The sequence below is a fragment of the Strix uralensis genome, chromosome 7, assembly GCF_047716275.1.
Source record: "Strix uralensis isolate ZFMK-TIS-50842 chromosome 7, bStrUra1, whole genome shotgun sequence".
Lineage (NCBI taxonomy): Eukaryota > Metazoa > Chordata > Aves > Strigiformes > Strigidae > Strix > Strix uralensis.
Window position 1 is genome coordinate 37,926,768 of NC_133978.1, and position 18,955 is coordinate 37,945,722.

The 18,955-nt window shown below is 41.8% G+C and overlaps 2 protein-coding genes across 5 annotated transcripts; one reads left to right on the top strand and one right to left on the bottom strand.

The window, feature by feature from the left end:
- Positions 1–307: 307 nt before the first annotated feature.
- Positions 308–3,707, top strand: PSTK (phosphoseryl-tRNA kinase). The gene is made up of 7 exons (XM_074875695.1): positions 308–410; positions 685–1,085; positions 1,338–1,635; positions 2,011–2,209; positions 2,652–2,727; positions 3,177–3,270; positions 3,501–3,707. Exons 1-7 carry the CDS (start codon positions 308–310, stop codon positions 3,704–3,706), a joined length of 1,377 nt encoding a protein of 458 aa, XP_074731796.1. The 3' UTR covers position 3,707.
- A 907-nt stretch (positions 3,708–4,614) lies between these two features.
- On the bottom strand, positions 4,615–18,952 carry IKZF5 (IKAROS family zinc finger 5). Of its 4 annotated transcripts, XM_074875485.1 has the most exons (7): positions 18,861–18,952; positions 17,155–17,220; positions 16,210–16,304; positions 15,741–15,905; positions 15,286–15,468; positions 8,990–9,868; positions 4,615–6,559 (listed from the first exon to the last, which is right to left on the bottom strand). In XM_074875485.1, exons 4-7 carry the CDS (start codon positions 15,871–15,873, stop codon positions 6,498–6,500), a joined length of 1,257 nt encoding a protein of 418 aa, XP_074731586.1. In that variant the 5' UTR covers positions 15,874–15,905; positions 16,210–16,304; positions 17,155–17,220; positions 18,861–18,952; the 3' UTR covers positions 4,615–6,497. The 4 variants fall into 4 exon arrangements, with proteins under 4 accessions (XP_074731586.1, XP_074731583.1, XP_074731584.1 ...); XM_074875482.1 differs by having other exon boundaries at positions 4,615–9,868; XM_074875483.1 differs by lacking the exon at positions 18,861–18,952 and adding an exon at positions 18,558–18,743 and having other exon boundaries at positions 4,615–9,868.
- Between the last annotated feature and the right edge of the window lie 3 nt (positions 18,953–18,955).

Genomic DNA, 18,955 nt, shown 5'->3' on the forward strand with positions numbered 1-18,955 from the left:
GCTTTTTAATGTTTATTGGTCATAACAGTTTTGCTCAAAACTAATTCCACTACAAAAGCAATAGAAAACTTTCATCATTCTAAATGGGACAATTAGAAAATAGTAACGGTTGCAAAGAAAATGTGTGAAGTTACATAGTTTGTCGAAATGGCAACTAAAAAAAGAAGCTGCTATGCAGAAAAAAACTCACTGGCAAGAACAAAGCTGTGGCTACTGCCCAATCTGTACATGGGGGAGTAAATCACACACTGACCGTGTCCCCGTGCAAACAGTGGGAATACAAATTAGCAAAAAGAGTGAATAAATTATGGAATCGCCTCACCAAGAAAATATTTCTAATCCCCTAGATGACCTTTCACCAAGGAGCTGGACAAAATACCCAGAATATATTGCAGGCGAGATCTGCACTGGTGAGAAGTGTCTTCCAAAGAAGTGTCATCTTTCTTAATTCCTCAGAATCTGAAATTGTTATTATTAATTATTCCTATCATTTAGACTTTATTAACAAGCCTAGCGTTACGTTAATAGAATTTAAAATAAATCAGGGTCAGCACACTTAGAAATATCTTCATTGTACGATCACAACACAAACCACCGCTGGGCACACTCGGGATCGCTCAGCCGCCTGGCGCTTCTGGGCTCACTGACATGTATTCCTGAATTTATTACCACGCTAAAATCAAGTAAAACCGGCAATTTCGCGCGCGCGGCCGAACCGCTCCTCCGGAGCTCCCTGCACCGGCGGGACGAGGCCCGCGCGCCCCGCCCGCCAGGGGGCCTCCCGCCACCACGGCCCCGCGCATGCGCAAGCAGCGGGCGGGCCGCGGCCCTGGCGGCCAAGCGGGCTTCTGGCGGCGCTGGCGGCGGCGGAACAGCCGGTGGGCGCCCGGCGCGCCCGGGTGGGGCTGTGCGTGCTGTGCGGGCTGCCGGCGGCCGGCAAGTCCACCCTGGGCCGCGCTCTGCGCCTCCGCCTGCCGCGGCGGCCGGGCTGGGCCTGCGCGCTCCTCAGCTACGACGAGCTCATCCCGGAAGAGGCCTTCCTGCCGCGCGAGGCGGGGGCGGAGCCGCCGGGACCGTCCCCATTGGTCAGTGCGGCTTTTCCCCGCCCCGCTGCGTGCTCTCTGCTCTCATTGGCCAGCCGAGACGCATCGCTCAGCGGCGTCACTGCTCGCGCGGCGGCCGTTGCTAGGCGGCGCGGCGCGGCCCTCAGGGGCGGCCTCCCGGTGCCGGTGCCGCGGCGGCGGGGCCTGGGGAGGGCGGCGGGGGGGCGGCGGCGGCGGTGGGGGGGAGCTGGGGCAGCGCGGGCCTTCACCGCCTCCGCTGCTTTCCCTCCGCAGCTGCCCCCCTGGAAGCGGAGCCGGCGAGAGGTGCTGCAGGGCCTGGAGCGGCTCCTGCGGGCGCTGCTCAGCGCGGGGCCGCTGCCAGCCCCCCCCCCCGCCGCCGTCTCCCCGCAGGCCTGGGGGCGCCTCCTGGCCTGCTGCCGGCAGCAGGGGCTGCTCGCCGCGGCGGAGAGCCACGCCGGAGCTGGCCGGGACCGGACAGAAGCAGCCGCGCCTGGGCCACTCTACCTGATCTTGGATGACAATTTTTATTACCAGAGCATGAGATACGAGGTGTACCAGCTGGCCCGCAAATGTAATTCCTCTTTGTTCCTACGCTTAAGAACGTTTTCCCCTTGTAGGAAGTTCAGTGCACTTCAGCTGCCTTTCTTTAAGTGCACTTGTGGAACGTTTGTTATTCTTAATTGCTAGATGCCTGCAGTATACTAAGCATCAATTTTATTACTCTATTGGTCACTTAAAGCGTTTAAGTATGTTGATCTCAGAAATTACTACTTGAGCAGCCCTGAAGGTGAAATTGTTTGTATACTTTTTAGGTTTGTATTCTTTTCAGGCTCAGAACTAGCATAGAAGTTCCTCATTCACGTAAAGCCTTTCTTGTTGCATGTTGCTCTCAGAAATTTTTATTTGAGCAGTTTAAAGGTAAAATGGTCTCTTTATGTTCTTTTAGATTCCTTGAGCTTCTGCCAGCTATTTTTAGACTGTCCAGTTGAATGCTGCTTGCAGAGAAATCGTCTGAGAAGTCACCCATTACCTGACCAGACGATATATTTAATGGCAAGAAAAATAGAAATGCCAGATCTCAAGAAAAATGCGTGGGAACAGAACAGCCTCATTCTGAAAAGTTTTGATTGCACTTTGGAGGATGAGTATGCTACTGGGTTGATGCTGGGGTTTTCACTAAGTACTGTTTTTATGAATGGGGTGTAGAAGCTTTTTACTGTATCTAAACAGTATGTAAAAAGTATTCTGTAGGGTAATTTTTGGAAGCCAGTCAATGACACACCATACATGCCAGTTGTTGGGATCTCACAGCCACCATTCTTTGCAGAGTTAACCTCAAAACTAACTGCATTTCTAAACTATTTTGGAGTAATTTACATAAATTGTTAATACATTAAGACTGGAAATAATTTTCTGTGGTTTTAGTTGTAATTGTTTTTCATCTAACTTGCTGTACAAAGATTATTTCGTTACCTCAAACTTAACTGAAAACTTGCTTTTTTTTCTTGTATGAAGTGTCATTACAAAACGAAAGAAAAATCTTCAGTGAAACTGTTTGATTAATGTGGGTTTTGTTTGTTTTCTTAGTGAGCAGATCATTAGTTTGCTGGCCACTGCTTTGGAAAATCCGGTGAAGCAAATCGAGGAGAACGCTGAGCGAAAGGTAGCAGTGCTTGTCTGCGCAGGCACGGCTCTGTCAGATGATGATGAATGAGTGATTCCTGTGTTGTATTCGGAACACAGTGATGACAAACTGAGGAACAGCTATTGCATTTCTTGATTACAAAAGCATACACCGAAGAGTCAGTCCTATCTGAAGTGGGTACTTTTGTCACCTTAGTAAGTTAAACCACTGAAGTAACTTTAAGAATACTGTTATATGTCCTAGAGTAGTAAAAAGATTTTGGAGCAGTCTCATCACACTGAGGAAAATAGTTCTGTCTCTGGCAGTCACCTGCCTCCGACTTGAGAGGAGCAGGCGTGCGCTGCGCCCGTCACTGACTTGCTGCTAACAGGCTCCTTGTTTTCAAAGAGCGCTTCAAAAGCTGACAGTCTAAATCAAATTTAATGTGTTTACATGTATTCTTCCCTTCTGTTGGTCACCCTGGCTAGGAAGCAGATCGAGCAATCTGTGCGGCTAGTGCTGTCCATCAGGCGGACCAGACGTGCAGACGCATCGTCTCGCAGACAATGAAGGATGCAAAAGGTACGTGTAGCACATTCTCTGTAGCACATTCTCAGTGCTGGCTGGCAACCCAAGACTAAACCCGTGAAACTCCCCCAGGGTAAATTGTTAAGGAATCCCAACCCTGCAGGTGAGACTGAGGCAATCGCCTTCAGAAGTTTGGTCAAAGTTAGTTGTAGAATGCGAGTCAAAGCCTGTAAATTTTGTCTTTTAAGCATGAAGTTAAAAGTTTGGCTTTAATTTTCTTTCAGATAAAAACATACTTCCAAGTGAGATGAAGAGCCTGGCAGAAGAACTCAACAAACTCAGAATAGAATTTTTGGAAGACTTGCGGCAAGGAAGGAATTTGAAAAGCCATATTTGCCTACAAAATCAATATTCTGACCCTGCTACAAGTGTCATTTCTTCATTCCAACATGAGGCAACAAACATAGTTAATAAATACATTTTAAAGTAATGGGAGTGTGTTGGTGTTTTTTAGAAGGCCAGAGTGTTTAAAATTTAGTACTTTTTCAGCAGTACAGTTGAAGACATTTGAGATCTCCAGGTTCCTGCTCTGGAGGCTTGTGCCTTCTCAAACTCCTCTCCCCATATTACAGAAGAGAAACACCATCTCACATCCTCTCTTTGACTTGGAAGATCAAGCCAATAGCAAACCATCCTTAGATTTTATTTAAATTTAACAGAATCATAGAAAAACTTAGCCTGGGAGGAACACTTAAGTCATCTAGTCCTGTTTCCTGCTTACAGGGGGACTAACTTCAGGCTGGATCAGCTTCTGGCTGCCGCTTTGGAGCGCACCGTGGGTGGTGACCTGCTCTGCTCCAGCGAAGGGGCAGAGAGCACCTGCCTGGGAAGGTACAAAAACAAGAAGCAGAGGGATCTCGCTTGATTCAATGACAGAAACTGCAAAGAACCGGAAACTGGAGGGTTGCACGCTGCACGTACGCACGCAGGGAGAATTAACCCCGGTGTCCAGAGGAACTTGGTGCTACCTTCAACATTGCTAATAGCAACGTACGGAGAAGTTCCATATGCAGCGACAACCACCTCACCATGATAACAACTCTGATTTCAGACAAAGAACCACTCTTGTTAAGAAGGAAATATGAGTATGAGGCAACAAAGAATTCAGAAGATGACCAAATGGGCAAGATTAACAGCAGAAAGGAGTAAAAGCGTGTCCTGGGTCAGCACTAACATTAAGCATTTTCAAATTAAGACGACAAACATGTTCCTCACACTGTTCCTTGCTTACCCAAAAGGTAAGCTGACCTCCCTTACCATATCTAAGCCACAGCTAGTCATGAGCAGTTCATCAGTTCCACCTGTTGAAGCATATGCAATTAAGAATTAACATAAGACTTAATTAGAAAGTGTTATTTTATTCTTATCTTACAAAAGCAAAGCTTCACAACATGAACTACAATAGATATAGTTATTTCAGAATTAACCTTGTCATCTGAAAACATTCACTACACAATAAAATTTATTTTACAACTCTAACAGGTTTCATTTTTGCATACAAAATATGCTCTTTACACTGAAATACATATTATTAACAAAGCAGGTACTTAGAAGCACATACACAAAGATTGCTCAATGAAAAATGCTTCAGCAGGGGATAGATTTCCTGCAGCAGAACATCCATTTGCTGTAGATTTTCAAAGAAGCTTAAGATGAATAGAAAACTTGCCAGTGAAGACTTCTAAATTACATTCCCTTCGTCAAAAAGAAACAAAAAGCAAACACCCCCCAAACATTCTGGAACAAAACAAATAGCAACAGATCATTTTGCTAGGAAACACCGTTGGAACGTGTCTTCTAACACTGAGTTTTATGTTAAAATGCCAATCAATGTTTTATGTCAAAATCCTCTTCATCTAAACATGTAACTGCGAAAAAAACAACTATTTTTCCCTATTAGCTGCTTCACAGTTGGTTTAAGTATTAACTGAGATACTAAGATATTCAGTCTAATATTTGCATGTTCAACGGAATATTCAGTCTCAAAATAAGATGTCTATGTTAAGAGTACTATAAATAGTGCATGTTAAAAACGTCAACGAATCCGTAAAACAATCCATTACAATAAAAACAAAAACCCACAGTTAATTTTTTTTTTCAACTACAGAATTTAACAGTCAAGCAGAATTTAACAGCTCATTCCCAAACTTCCCTGTTAAGACAAGTTAAAATGCTAATCACTACCTTATAATAAGGATTTGGGTTTTTTTAAAAAAAAAAAATAACAGAAAACAAAAAAGTTAGTGCAGTGCAGCACACTGAGAACTCAATATGAAAAGTCCTACTACCTGAGGACTCGAGCCCACAATTCCTGCCAAGTATCCCTCCTTGACTCTGAGTAAGGCCTTACTTGTGCAAGGGAATCATCAGGATCATACTCTAAAACAGTTTTCCAGTACTAATTCTGCTCTTTAAATTAAATAGTATATACAAAATTATGAAAAACTAATATGAAAATTCACCTTCCACACCTACTCGGTAGACAGAAGGAAACAGATATAGTCATGGTAATGTTTGGCACAACTGAACACACAGTATTACACGGAAAAATTAGTCAGCAGGGATCCGCCCCACAGATCTGGTTGCAGATTGAGGGATGAACACCAAGGCCTGCTGCCGCTGAAGAACCTCCCTGCAACCAGGAACTTGCAAGAGGAAAGAAGGAAAAATATTTTTTTCATTGCTCAACAGTTCATAGATGTTCAAGCTAATTTTCTTTTCCTTAGGTACTTCGAAGCAGAAACGATGGTATTAAGTCAGCATTATTAAAATACTTCTAAACAGCTATTTGCAAGGTTTGGGGTTAGATTTTTTTTTTTTCCATACCGAGTTCTATTATTATTAACATACATTCCCCTGCAACAGAGGATCCCCTCCTAAATGAGGGCCCCTTTTCAGTAAGATCACGCAGGCTTCCTCTTGCTACCAGCTACCTATTTGTGATCTAACTCTTCTGCTAGCTAAAATTTTGTTCAGGAGCAGCATGGTTCAGAAGTCCTTTTTCTAAATTGCCAAATCATTAGCTGACACAAAAAGGAAAGTCTATAGTTTACAGGCACTGCCAGTGAAAGTCCTAATGGATCGGAAATGGCATAAATGGAATGGATGAAATCTCAAAAACACACGTGTGTATTTTTGGGTTAATCTCCCTACTGACACCAGGAGAGGGAAAGGCCGGAGCCGCAAACCAAGGAGAACTCGGGGGTTGCGATGGGCATCATTCAGTGCTGGAAGGTGCTCCTGGAGCCCCACCATTTCAGAACACTCCTTGGAGCTGCTACAGCTGAGGAATAGAAGTGTGCATCAGATATCAAATGGCAAGGAAAATGATCTCTGTAAATTGCTACTGGTCTTCAACAGTAACATCTGTTGTTCTAATACTGTATTTTAGCCAAATTTAGATTTTCAAATGTGCCGATACACAGTCAAAAGAGGGCTGTCAGTCCTACAGTATTCTTTGACTAAAAAGAGTCATGTGGCAAAACCTGTACAGGAGCAGTAGCTTCCAACTGAATTCCCGTTCAGTCAACTTTTAGTCCTTAAAATGAAGGACTCTGTACGTTTACACACACAGAGTTGCAGTTTTGCTTATAAAATAGATTTTAAAAGTGTAAAGCAACAAAGAGACATTTTGGAACTATAAAAAGTGTCATTATGAAAAGTGGAAATTACATTCTGCTTTACAAATCAACTGAAATGGGGTTTGAACAAGGCCTGAAACCAAAAACAGTTTCTGGAGTGATAGTGTGTTATCATTCATCTTCACTACACTGGAAATACTTCAGTGGTGTATTTTTGACCTCATTACTACAAGACTATATGCAGTCAAGAATCCATTTCCTTCAACTGGTTACTTCAGCACAGAAAATTCAACAGTCAGTAAATCAGGTAGAGAGAAACACATTTGGTTCCCAAATTTCTAATTCACTAAAGTCAAAATTACTTCTAAAGCTAAAATTCTCAGAAGGGTGGTTTTTCCTGCGTTGATCTTACACTGAAGTCATTGTAAGTTTTTCCATCAGCTTCAGGAAGCTTTAGCTCCCAGAACAATATAGATTTGAGTAAGCCAAACATTTGCTATTCAGATTCCAACCTCTGACTTGCACAACATGAATAAAATCTTCCTGCTTTTAACAAAACATATCTGTTGCCATATTTTGCTGATAGTAAAAGGGGAATATATAAGGGAAGCTTTAATTTGCCTCGAGTAAGACAAACTAAGGTAAAAGTGCATGTCTAAATATAGGAAAAGTAACAGTTCTTCACTTTTTTGAAACATTACAAATTCCTGTGTAGCACATTAAGAGCTTTTATTAATTTTGCTAAGATGTTTTATTTAGGTTTAAATTAAAGTGCCTGTTCATTAGCCTAGGTGCTTCTAAAGTAAGATGTACAGCATAAAATAAAACCCCAGCATGTGCAATGGACTTCATGTACATCTTTAGTTACCATTTGCCACCTACAATTATTAATCACGATGACTTCAAATGTAGTCAGCTGGTATTTCTTCACCTACCACATGAACAGTTCAGAAAACCCAGAAGCCTTTCCCCTTATTTCTAGCACACCAAAACGACAACAGATGTGGGGGAAGGGACAGACAGACTGACTTCCAAGTTAGCTGAAGTTTACAGTAAACTAGATTATACAACTTTCAAACATACAGGCAACCTATCAGTTGTAGCTTGGCCCGAGATAAAACTGAGCAAATGTTTTTTTAATTTGTAAACCTCTTGTTTGTTTCTAGTAGAACTTCTATCGGCAAGACAGAAGTCCAATTGTGCAAATTTTAAATAGCTGTACAAATTAGTTTAAGGCAGTTAAAAATCTCACAGAATATATATTAGTTCTACAAGCTCTTTATTATGACTGTTAAAAATTACCTTTTAAAAAGAATGACACGTAAAATTTTGGTAAGTGTAGTTTAAGGTGTCATATTTAATTCTTCTCTTGTGTAATTAGTGAACGACAAGCTTTTAACTCTCTTTTCCTACCAGAGTTTCATTCACAATAACCTGTTATCTTCTAGTTTTGTGACAAGTTTTAAAACTAACAGTTAAATTAGTGTTTGAGCCCTGGCATGAAGAGTTTAGACTATACTACGCAAAAACTTATTAGTAACCTTCAGATTACAGGAAGTTTTACATCAAACTTAATTTGTATGCGAAAGTTGCTTCTGTTTGTTTTTCCAGTTTGGAGCAGCTAAGTTTTTAAGCATAAATATGCCTCAAAAGTAACCATGTGTCACTGAATTAACCTTTTGTATTTTAGGATTAATATATTTGGTCTTGCCTAGTAAATAGTCTGATAATTGCATCCTATATTTCAGGACACATGCTCTGCTTCTGTATTTGTAGAATGTTTATTGGGATTACGTGCAAGCAACATAAATTTAGCAACCAAAGCATGTAAATGCATTCCAATTCTTATAGCACTCTCAGCTTTTTTGAAAGGCTACATATAAAATAATAATCACATCTTATACAAAATTTCCCTGGCAAGTTTTACAACAACATAGAAATAAATTTGCCTCCTTTGTCAAATTGATTAATGTGAAGATTCCTTATGGGAATGTGCAAGCTTTCCTTCAGCAAGTATGAAAAATATATTGTAATATGTTAAAAAACTAAATGAAAGCATGTTCTCAGTCAATGTTGACTATGTTGGCCTCTTGCAAAATGGCAAGCAAAGTCATACTTATTTTTACACTTACACCCACATATGTTGCACTGGAAAGGATTTTCAAATCCATGACATCCCATGTGAATAGTATAAAGGATATTGTCCGCAAAGTACATGTCACAGTGTTGGCAGTGATGCAGAAGCTGAGGGTCCTGAACTGGAAGGGTTGGAGCTGGAGTACTCGGTTGACTGTTACTTATGCTGGGAGTACTGGTGTGGGCACTGCGCTCACTGCTGGGACCTGCCACGGGACTATAGTTCCTTTGATTGTGTGTAGGCCGAGGATCCGGGCTGGTCGGAGATGAATTTTGAGGAATATTTGCTGACACAGCTGAAACTACAGCAGGAGCAGCAGGCTGCTGTATCATGAAAGGCTTTTCGTCTTGACAGGAAACAACATCAGGAGAGGCTGGATTTTGGTTTTCAGGTGGCAAGCTAGATAACTGTCCGGCTAACGTAGAGAGCTGGTTTAAAGGATTATCTACCATGAGGTCTTGTGGATCTCTCGGCAACCCACTGCTCTGGGCTGATTTTGTCATACTCTCATAGGCTTCAGTCTGGATATTTGGGATTTCATGAGTGAAATCATTAAGGTAGTCTGGTTTCTGCACCACCATGGAAGGCGGACTCAAATTAATTAATGCTCTTCTGCTGTACCCCAAATTGCTGGTCTTTTTCTGCAAAACCCCCCACATTTTCTTGCTGCTTAGGGAAGACCTTGTACCCTTGACAGGCACCATTTTATGTTTGCGCCTGCGGTGATGAGATAAATTGCTTCTGTCACTGCAGCGAAAGGAACACAATTCACATTTGTATGGTTTTTCACCAGTATGCGATCGCATGTGAGCTTCCAGGTGACGTTCATAAGCTGATGCAAAGGGACACAGATGGCATCTGTGTGGCTTCTCACCTGGAAAATTAAAAGAGATTATACTATAGCATCTCCAAGTGCTTGAAAAAGGCTTTTCAAGAAACAGAAAGTAGCTGACTGGGAGCTGCTCATCAAACAGTTCAGCTTCAGAGTCACTGCTAGTCTCGAGTTTAGAGGGATACGTGGTGGAAGAGTGGAGTAGATTAAGACATCTCTGCCTCACCCAAGTGACAGCAAACATAAGTAAAAGATGTGACCAGAATTAGCCTAACAAATAACCTGACTAGGAATTGCAGCAGTGATGCCAAGGACTGAATGCCATGATGTCTGTGTGGTGCTCTTAACTGGATCCAAACTCTCCCTTGCCTACAAAGCACATAAGTAGTTGGCTATAGGAATGTCTGTACCACCAAAGTGTTGTCATTCTTAGGAACTGTGTTTAAACATTGATGGAGGGTATCCTTTTGATATCTTCCAAACATTCCTATTCTCTAAATAACCCGTGCATCCACTCAAGAACTGAATTTTGAAAAAGGATCCTGTGGCTAAAGAGTTATGAAAGAACACAAAAGGCAGCTAATCCCTGCACAGCCATGTGCTCTCTCAGACATGAGAGTCAAGTATTCTCCTTTCTGACAGGTAGGACTTTGCTCTTCTATTAAATGATACTCACATTAACACTTTTAAAAGTACTTAGAAAACTTGCAAACATAATTACAGGCCAACGCATTTGTAACACAGTACTTTGGGACTTTTGATTTTCCTTTCATAGGCTGATCTTCTAGGAGTTTTTAGATCCAGGTCTGCAACGTTAGAAAAGTCCTAAAGGATTTGATGCACATTCAGGCGCTGAAATGAAACATCATCTTATCTTCCTATCTAGAATGTCAGATCAATTTCTAAATCACTGGTGTGCAACTGATTCTCTTGCCACACAGCCGACAAACTCCAAACAAACAAACAAACAAAAAAAGCGAGTGGACTACTCCTCTTCAGCCTTTATGGGGTTTTTTGGAAGCATTTTCTACCATTTTAAATACAAGGCAATACATCTGGTTTGTGGCTTTCAAAATCCATCTAGAACAACTGTAGAAGCCAGAGATCTGCAGGCAGCGAGGGCCACTATGACACAGCGAGCACTCTACAGGCCCCGTAAGATGGGACTGATACAGAAAACCCTTCCCATGCTGAGCATCCCACAGTTTGGAATCACAACCTAAGCACACTGAAGATTTTTTTTTTTCCCTACATCACTGACTCTTCAAGAAGAGAGCAAGCAATTTTTGTGCTACCTTTAAGCACCTTATTTGCACCAACCGAAAATACGATTTCTCCATAAGCTTATAAATATATTCAGATAGGTGGATGTATATACATATACAGACACACACATGCGTAAAGAGCTGGAGATCTGGTACAAACAACGATGTAAGACTGACAAACTCTGTGGGTTCACAAAGAGCTTGTCAATCTGAATGGTCTTCATTCTAAACTGGTTACACAGAGATAAATATTCACATACCATGTTGCACGCCCTTAATACAACACAGCTGGTGAGCTACTAATTATACTGCTGTCAGACTCAGCATGAAATTAATTCTGCAGTTAAGTTGCACTTAATAATGGTTGCGTGATCCTGCCTGGGCCACAATTACTTTGGCAGACACCTTGCTGCACTCATGTTATCCCAGATGCATTATCTGTTTCCTTGCAGTGCTCTGAGGCTACTAGCCAGCTATCACTTCCTGATTTTAATGCTGATTCAGTCACTCTGAGCCTTCATAGTCCATGCAATCCATCTCTTGGCCCTTTGCCACGCCTCCCCACTATGCTTCTAAGCAAAACTACACTCAGGGCTTGGATTTCCTTGCCCTTAAGTGAGGGGGGTGGGAAAAAAAAAGCAACCAAGAAAACCAAACCAAAAACACCCTTTCTTGTTCTGGAGTGCCCTGTCTCTGTACAAAGACACAAAGTGGGGCTTTCTGAAGAGCCATTAAGGTAATGGCCAAATGGGGTTGCCATCAGCACACCATGCAGTGCTGTATTAAAATTAAGGATATGAAACGTATTGCAAGAAGGCAGAGGGGAAACTATACAGAGAAACAAGGCGGCCTCTGGCAGCCCGAGACTGTTGTCCATATTATAGGGTATAGGGAAATGGATTGGTATAGGGAAATGAACTGTTATCATTGTACAGTTACTGGCATTTCATTGGGCATCAGAGATGTTTGAACCAGTAATTTGGCTATAAAGTGTTGACTGGGTGAAGGTGTGTTCAAACTGCTGAAGCTCTTTGACAGACAGTAGGCAGACACCCCCTGTATCCCCCTCTCACGGCTAGTTTGCTTTCTGGAACAGAAATAATTCAGACTGCATGATTCTGAAGTAGAGTGATGCGTGCCTTCAATTTGGCTACCTTATTCTAGCACCTTTGTGCAAGTTTCTTTGATGAAATGAGTCATGCATATACCCTCTGATAACAGGAACACCTGCAGCAGCACCAAGACAATTGTCAACCCACGTGAAAAGCTCCGTTCTTCTGGTATAATGCCAACAATATCATATACTACGACCACGAGAAACAACTCAAAATGTTAGTCAAGGCATAAACCCAAAGTATTATGCTTTGCCCTAAAAAACAAGTTTGTGTAGCTCATGGAATGTTTGTTTCTGGATAATGACCACTGGGTCAGCGATTTCTGAGGACATTTTTCAGTATCCAATTCTTTATTGGAATCTTATCTTATTTTTGTATATATTATGCTGCAACTGTGCTGAAATGGTCATAGTCTGCAGCAGGAATTGTTCTGCTACCTCTAGCCACTTAGTGACCTCTACTCCCTAAAGGAGGCATTCTGAAAACTCCAAAGAACTGTAAACCTAACATCTGAGAGTATAAAAAAGATAGGCAGCTTCCTGGAGTAAGAGAAGGAATGCTGACACACAATACCCACATTTTGATAGTTAAAGAAGGAAGATTTCATTTTTTTTGCTCTCTAGTATGGCTAAAATTTATGATATTTAAGTAACAACACATTATTTCAGTTGTTCTGTTTGAGAAACCCCATGCATGCCAAAACCATCTCAAGAATCAGCAAATATACCAAGAACAGCAAATATACCAGCAAATATACCAACACCAACATCTTCTAGTAGCAATTTATGTCTCCCACCACAGCTTTAGCAGCCCATCTGCTCATGTTGACAACTGGCTAGTAGTAACTGTGGGCTCAGGGATGCAAGTTTTTAGATGGCAATAGCAATATGCTACTGAAAAGACATGAACGTTGATGTTACTTCTGCATCTTTAAGTACCATTTAAAAATGAGCTGCCTCAGTCTGCAGTACAGCTTCTCCCACTACATGACACTCATTTCACAAGCTCAGAAATAGCACTGCACAGAGGAAAGCTGTTAAAAGAAAAATATCTCGTCCACATGCCACGAGGCAAATGGTAGGTGAAGCTGTAACTGCTTTCTGAAAAACTAGACCAAAAAAATGCTCCAAAACACACTACTGCTTTGCAGATCTGCAGCAAGCCGTGGCATTAACGCTGTGTCAGATGCAGGTACACAAGCAACAGTATTTTATCCACTACTGGAACTACACAAAATTTCTACTGGGAATCTGAAAACAGCAACAGCTACACACAGAGGTAGCTCACGGTAGCACAAGAGAGGAATTTATAAGATCACAGAACCATTCTATGATTCTATCTTCAGAGTCTAAACCTCACAACTCTTATATCTAGTTGGTTGCTGTTTTCTATCCCATTACACCTTGTCGAAACAAGCCAACACTGCAGGGCCAGTGCAACTGCTGCAGTTTAAATCCAGCCGGCAGCCTAACACCATGCGGCCGCTCGCTGACCCTCCCCTGCCCTGGGGGAGAGGGAGAGAATTGTAGGGTAAAGGTAAGGAGACTCGTAGGTTGATAAAAATAACTTAATAATTGAAATAAAATTAAAATAATAATTATAGTAATAATAGAATATACAAACGAGTAATGCACAATGAGACTCTCACCACCTGCCAAGTGATGCCCAGCCCGTTCCTGGCTAGCAATCCCAGAAGAGGCAAAAAATCCCAAAACCACAATCCCAGAAAAAAACAGACCTTCAACCTTCACCTCTATACTGAGCAGGACGTTGTACAAATGTGGAATATTCCACTGGCCAGTTGCTCTGGCCGTGGTCCCTCCCAGCTTCATGTGCACCCACACACTAGCAGGACACAAGAAGTCAAAAAGACCTTGATTTCTTAGCAACAACTGAAAACATCAGTGTATTATCAACATTCTTCCCATACCAAATCCTATACTGAATCCAAAACACAGCACTATTCCAGCTGCTAAGAAGAAAAATTAGCTCTATCCCAGCCAAAACCAGGACAGCAAGGAGCACCGACTTCCCCAAAATACATCCTGGGAGTCACTGTGGAGAAGCAATGGTTCACAGCAAAGTGAGAGTCTGCCTAACAATAACCGTACCTAAAGAGAGCTACAACTACACCCACGTTACAACAGTGTGTTTTCCTTCAAGGTGAGTCCCAGAATCCACCTACCCAGGATCACTGAAATGATACACTTAGAAGTTTTGGGACAGTCCATACCGAACTGAAAACCTGTAAAAACTTCTATTCTTTGTAGAACACAATTTTTTTTCTCCTTACTCTAGTTAGTTAACAGCCATAGAGTCGTCTGCATCAGTGTAATATACTCAGCAGACACTGAAGTCAGACTTCACCAGGACCTTTTGTTTGTTTTCTCTCATTTCCAAGAAGTCGAACTGACTTCACGAACAGTTTAGGATATTCTAACCTTTACCAAGAGTTTTGCTTTTCAGCATTATAAACCAAGCAGTGGCAAACACTCTTTAACAAGCACAGTAATTGCTCTTACAAGCCACAGTAAATATTTTTTCTTTCCATTACTGTTATTAATCCCTTATTTGATGATATGCCCTCACATTTTTATATTCTACCAAGAAAACTTTATTCTTACTCCTGTTTTGCACAACATTCTAGATGTGGAAGTATAAAACAGGAATATTTTCATAGCTAAACAACACAGGAGGAAAAGCCCCTATATATCTGCCTGTGGCAGCATATACATTTTTCACTTTTCTGATTAGCAAGGAAAAACTAAAAGTTACTTTTAGGGCCCTTCAATTTATACTGATGCTTTCATGTTAAACTTTACTCCCATATATAGTTACTTCAAATTCAGTAGTCTGCAATAATGAATGTAAGTTGGAATTTACGTAATATAAATAGGTACACGGCACACCTTAAAAAAAAAGTATATTAAAAAACCCACAAAAAAAACCCCTTGAGTTGTTGAGTAATTGTAAGAACTATCACACTGCTTAAAGATGCTAACTCCTCCTCAGGTACAAACTGTAACGTCGAGTTAATACCACAATGTCTCACAGCGAAGTACTGCAGGGTATTTCATACCTGTATGGATTCTGATATGCTCTATGAGCCGTGCTGTTCCTTTGCTGGCGTAGTTGCAGTATCGACACTTCAACTTTCCATCAAATGTCCTTTCAAACCCATCCACTAACATTCCTGAGTTTTCATCCAGTGAAACTTCAACAGAAGGATGATCCAGACCATTCTGATCACCCTCTGTCCCAGCTGTGAATAATGCAACAGAGATGTCAATCAAGAATCCGTGGGACACTATCTATCATGCCACGAGAATATGCCAAATATCTTTTGCTTCTCTATGCCCTTGGTCTTTAAATAGACAGAACTATAAAAACATACCCTGATCAAAACAAAGGTACTTACACATCTTTTGTGATGCAAAATGCTTCCATACAATTGTAGTCATCTGCATAATTATCTGGAATGTAAACAGTGCATTCTCAGAAAAATAAAAGCTGATAGCTCTGAAATTAGCTTACCTCCCTGAAGAGTCTCTGCTTCCTTGTCTCCACTAACTGATCCAGAAATCATATTTACATGGTGAGTCTGCTGTGTAAGATATTCCTGAAAATCTTTTACAAAGTCCAAAGGTTCTGGCTTCTTTTCACCCATATTCACTCTTTTATGTTTACAACCTCTTGTGCCTAGAAGGAAAAATATTTTCAAAATGCAAGTGTCATTGAATTTGAATGCATTCGTAAAAACAAGTTATTTTGTTGGGGTTTTTTTAAGTGAAGGAGTACGTTTATCATACAGCACAACTCAACACACAAACTGACAACCATAATAATATTATTTCTAGAATTTTTAAGTCATTGAAGATCACCAAATACATATCACTGTGGAAACCATTTTCAGCAACAGTAATAAAAGGACAATATCAAATTGGATAAAATAACATAATAACCAAAATCAACTTGTCTTTTTTTTTTTTTTAATGGGTTGTACCTGAATTTCAGTCCCCTGCTAAGTAGCAAACATGCTCCAAACTGTACTCCCAACAGGTCAGACAGAAAGCACAGAGCACAGCTTCTCCACTTTCCCTGGAAAGAAAAAAAGGAAACGTAGGTCCATTATTCTTCCCAACCCCCATGAGCTGTAAGAAAGAAACTTGAAAAAATATGTATGTTTTGAAAGACAGATTCTAACACTCTACTACTGTTTTATTAAAACAATTACACTTCCAGCAAAGACTTTTCAAAGACTGCATCCACTCCTTCATGCATCTCACTGATCATTTTAATAGCTTCTCTGATGAACACATGGCTCCAAAAAGTCCCAGAGTTGGGCAAGTCAGTTACAGCAACTGAAATATTGGGAAACCAACTGAATGTTGCTGATTAGCAAAGATGAAAAGAAGCCTTATAGAAAGCAGTATTGCACAATTCTCGCAAAATTTAAGTCTCCTATCCTGCATAAAAGTCTTAATCCATTTCATTATTTTGCATTGAAATAATAAAAATATTCACTAGAAGTCACTGGTCATGCTCTTTTCTGGGACTGTAAATGACAAACCTCTGGAGTCTCAATTTGCAATGAATTTGTGAAGACAGAACTTAGGATTCAGTTGGAAAGAGGGCAATGAGTCAGTCACATTATTATTCCTGCAGGTTATAATCAGTCATAATGCTACATTTTCAATAAGAATATCTTTCCGGTTTTCCAGTAGCTACTAAATAAAGCATTACGTGACCTACATAAACTCAAGTCCTGAGTTCAAGGCCACATTTGAACACACTCCTGTATTTTCAAAGTTATTTACAAGCATTAGTTTATTTCTGGCATGCAGATGAGTATGTTCTTCCACATCATACCTAAGTGCGCTCAACTACTATGATTATTATCACCATTAAGTTAGTTTTGAACACATCTTTATGTATCTATTTTGCCTACCCTCTTTCAGGTGTCACCAGCCTCGTGTAGGCTTAAGTTAATTTGTGTTCCATTTGTTGGTGTCTCCTGCAATAAAACAAGGATATCAGGATATGAATCAAAGATATGGAAGAGAAAAACAGGACATTGTAGAGTCCTGACTCACCAAATTATAATAAGAAATAACAATTTAAAATTAAACCATTCTAAGTGTTGAATGGTTCAACATGAAACATTAAAGGTCCATATTTTCACAGAAGAATCCATGTATCCCTTTGTGTAAGGCACAAAAACTTATTTGATCAATTACTTTTATAAGGACATTTTAAAAGAAAATTAGACAAAATTTTAAAAATCTGACTGGTGACAAGACATTATTTTGGTGATCAACTGCATAAAACCTCATTTCTCTACCTCATCCAATTTAATTTGAAAACATTCATCCTTTTTTTTATATCAATGCAGGTAAGTTTGCCCCAATCTAAGCACCACCTCAAACCTCTACATTTGTATACACAAAAGAACCTTTTGTGATTTTATGTGGTATTTTTTTATGGATATGCAAGCAACAGTTCTCCTTTTCAGGGAAGAATGATACAGATCAGATGCCTGCTATGTCACTACTGCAAACTGCTAAATGCAATTCCAATTATTAGAAACCTGAGCAGACCAGATCATGTTTCATGCACTTGAATAGGCTGATCACACTAGATGTTCCTCAAACTCTACTTATACAGAACATTTTCTGCATAAACAACTACATCTTCTCCAGCTTTATACCCTGACAGATAGAATCCTGGTTATTCATTTTCTACACAGGCACAACCGCTCGATTTAACAGTAGTTACGGTGCTGATATGTGGTAAGTTTATTGTCCAGGAAGCGCCACAGGATATGCCAGGATGAAAGAAGTTTATTATAAATATTTTGCCTAAAGAATTCTACTAAAGAAAATAATTCAGACACAGTAAAACCAGTAGTTTAACACACAGAGGAAGAACTCATACGGCAGTAATTATAAAGAAATAAAATAATGACTGTGAGCATATGTATGCACCCCATTTTCTTTTAAGGAATAAAGGAAAAAAAAAAGGGGTCTGTCTCTGCCCCAGTCTCATCTTTTCCAGTGCAAAGGACTTAGAATAAGGCAGAAGGAAGGATCCCAAACTCTATCCAAGTCTTTCCTGCTCCTTCTCAAGGCGTTTTGAGCGTGGGAAGGGGAAGAGGAATCGCCGCTCCGGCGGCTGCCGGGCCGAGCCCCACGACTTGTCATCAGCCACCGAAAACTGCCGGTTGTTCCACCGCCCCCTTCCCACACCAGAGAGCGTACGATCACCCCGACCTTTCCTCCACCTTTCCCCAAACCACGCCGCCTTCACGCGTGGGCGCGGAGCGAGACAGCCACAGGAGACCTCCGCGCTAACCTGGGGTCCCCCCGGCTCCAAAACAAGGGAGAAGCAGCGCGGGTCTCCTCGCCCGCCTTTCCCCGCCGCTGCCCACCGGCTCCCCGCGGCGAGCCGAGAGCGGCCTCCCGGGGCGTAGGCGGCCCCACCGCCCGCCCCCCCCGTCAAAGGGAGGCCCCAGCGGGGACCCCGTGGCCCGGGGCAAGCGCCTCAAGCTGCCGCCACTGCCGCGGGGGTTGGGGGGGAGGGTGCGGGCCACGCTGCCGCCGAAGCACCTTCACGGCGGTGAGAGGAGGAAGCAGCGCGGAAAAGGGCGCTACTCACCACCTCCGCCGCCCCTCACCGCGGCCGCCGCCCGCCGTCGCCGCCGCCGCCATGTTTGTTGTGCCCCCCACGGCCCGGCTCGGCCCGGCCCACCG

Excerpts from the sequence above, each read along its gene's own strand:
- PSTK (XM_074875695.1), top strand. The coding sequence starts at position 308 with ATGGAATCGCCTCACCAAGAAAATATTTCTAATCCCCTAGATGACCTT. Across the intron at positions 1,086-1,337 it reads CGCCGGGACCGTCCCCATTG|CTGCCCCCCTGGAAGCGGAG; the intron begins GTCAGTGCGGCT and ends TTCCCTCCGCAG. Across the intron at positions 1,636-2,010 it reads GTACCAGCTGGCCCGCAAAT|ATTCCTTGAGCTTCTGCCAG; the intron begins GTAATTCCTCTT and ends ATGTTCTTTTAG.
- IKZF5 (XM_074875484.1), bottom strand. The coding sequence starts at position 15,873 with ATGGGTGAAAAGAAGCCAGAACCTTTGGACTTTGTAAAAGATTTTCAG. Across the intron at positions 15,469-15,740 it reads AGCAGAGACTCTTCAGGGAG|CTGGGACAGAGGGTGATCAG; the intron begins GTAAGCTAATTT and ends CATTATTCACAG. Across the intron at positions 9,869-15,285 it reads GCATATCAGAATCCATACAG|GTGAGAAGCCACACAGATGC; the intron begins GTATGAAATACC and ends TTAATTTTCCAG.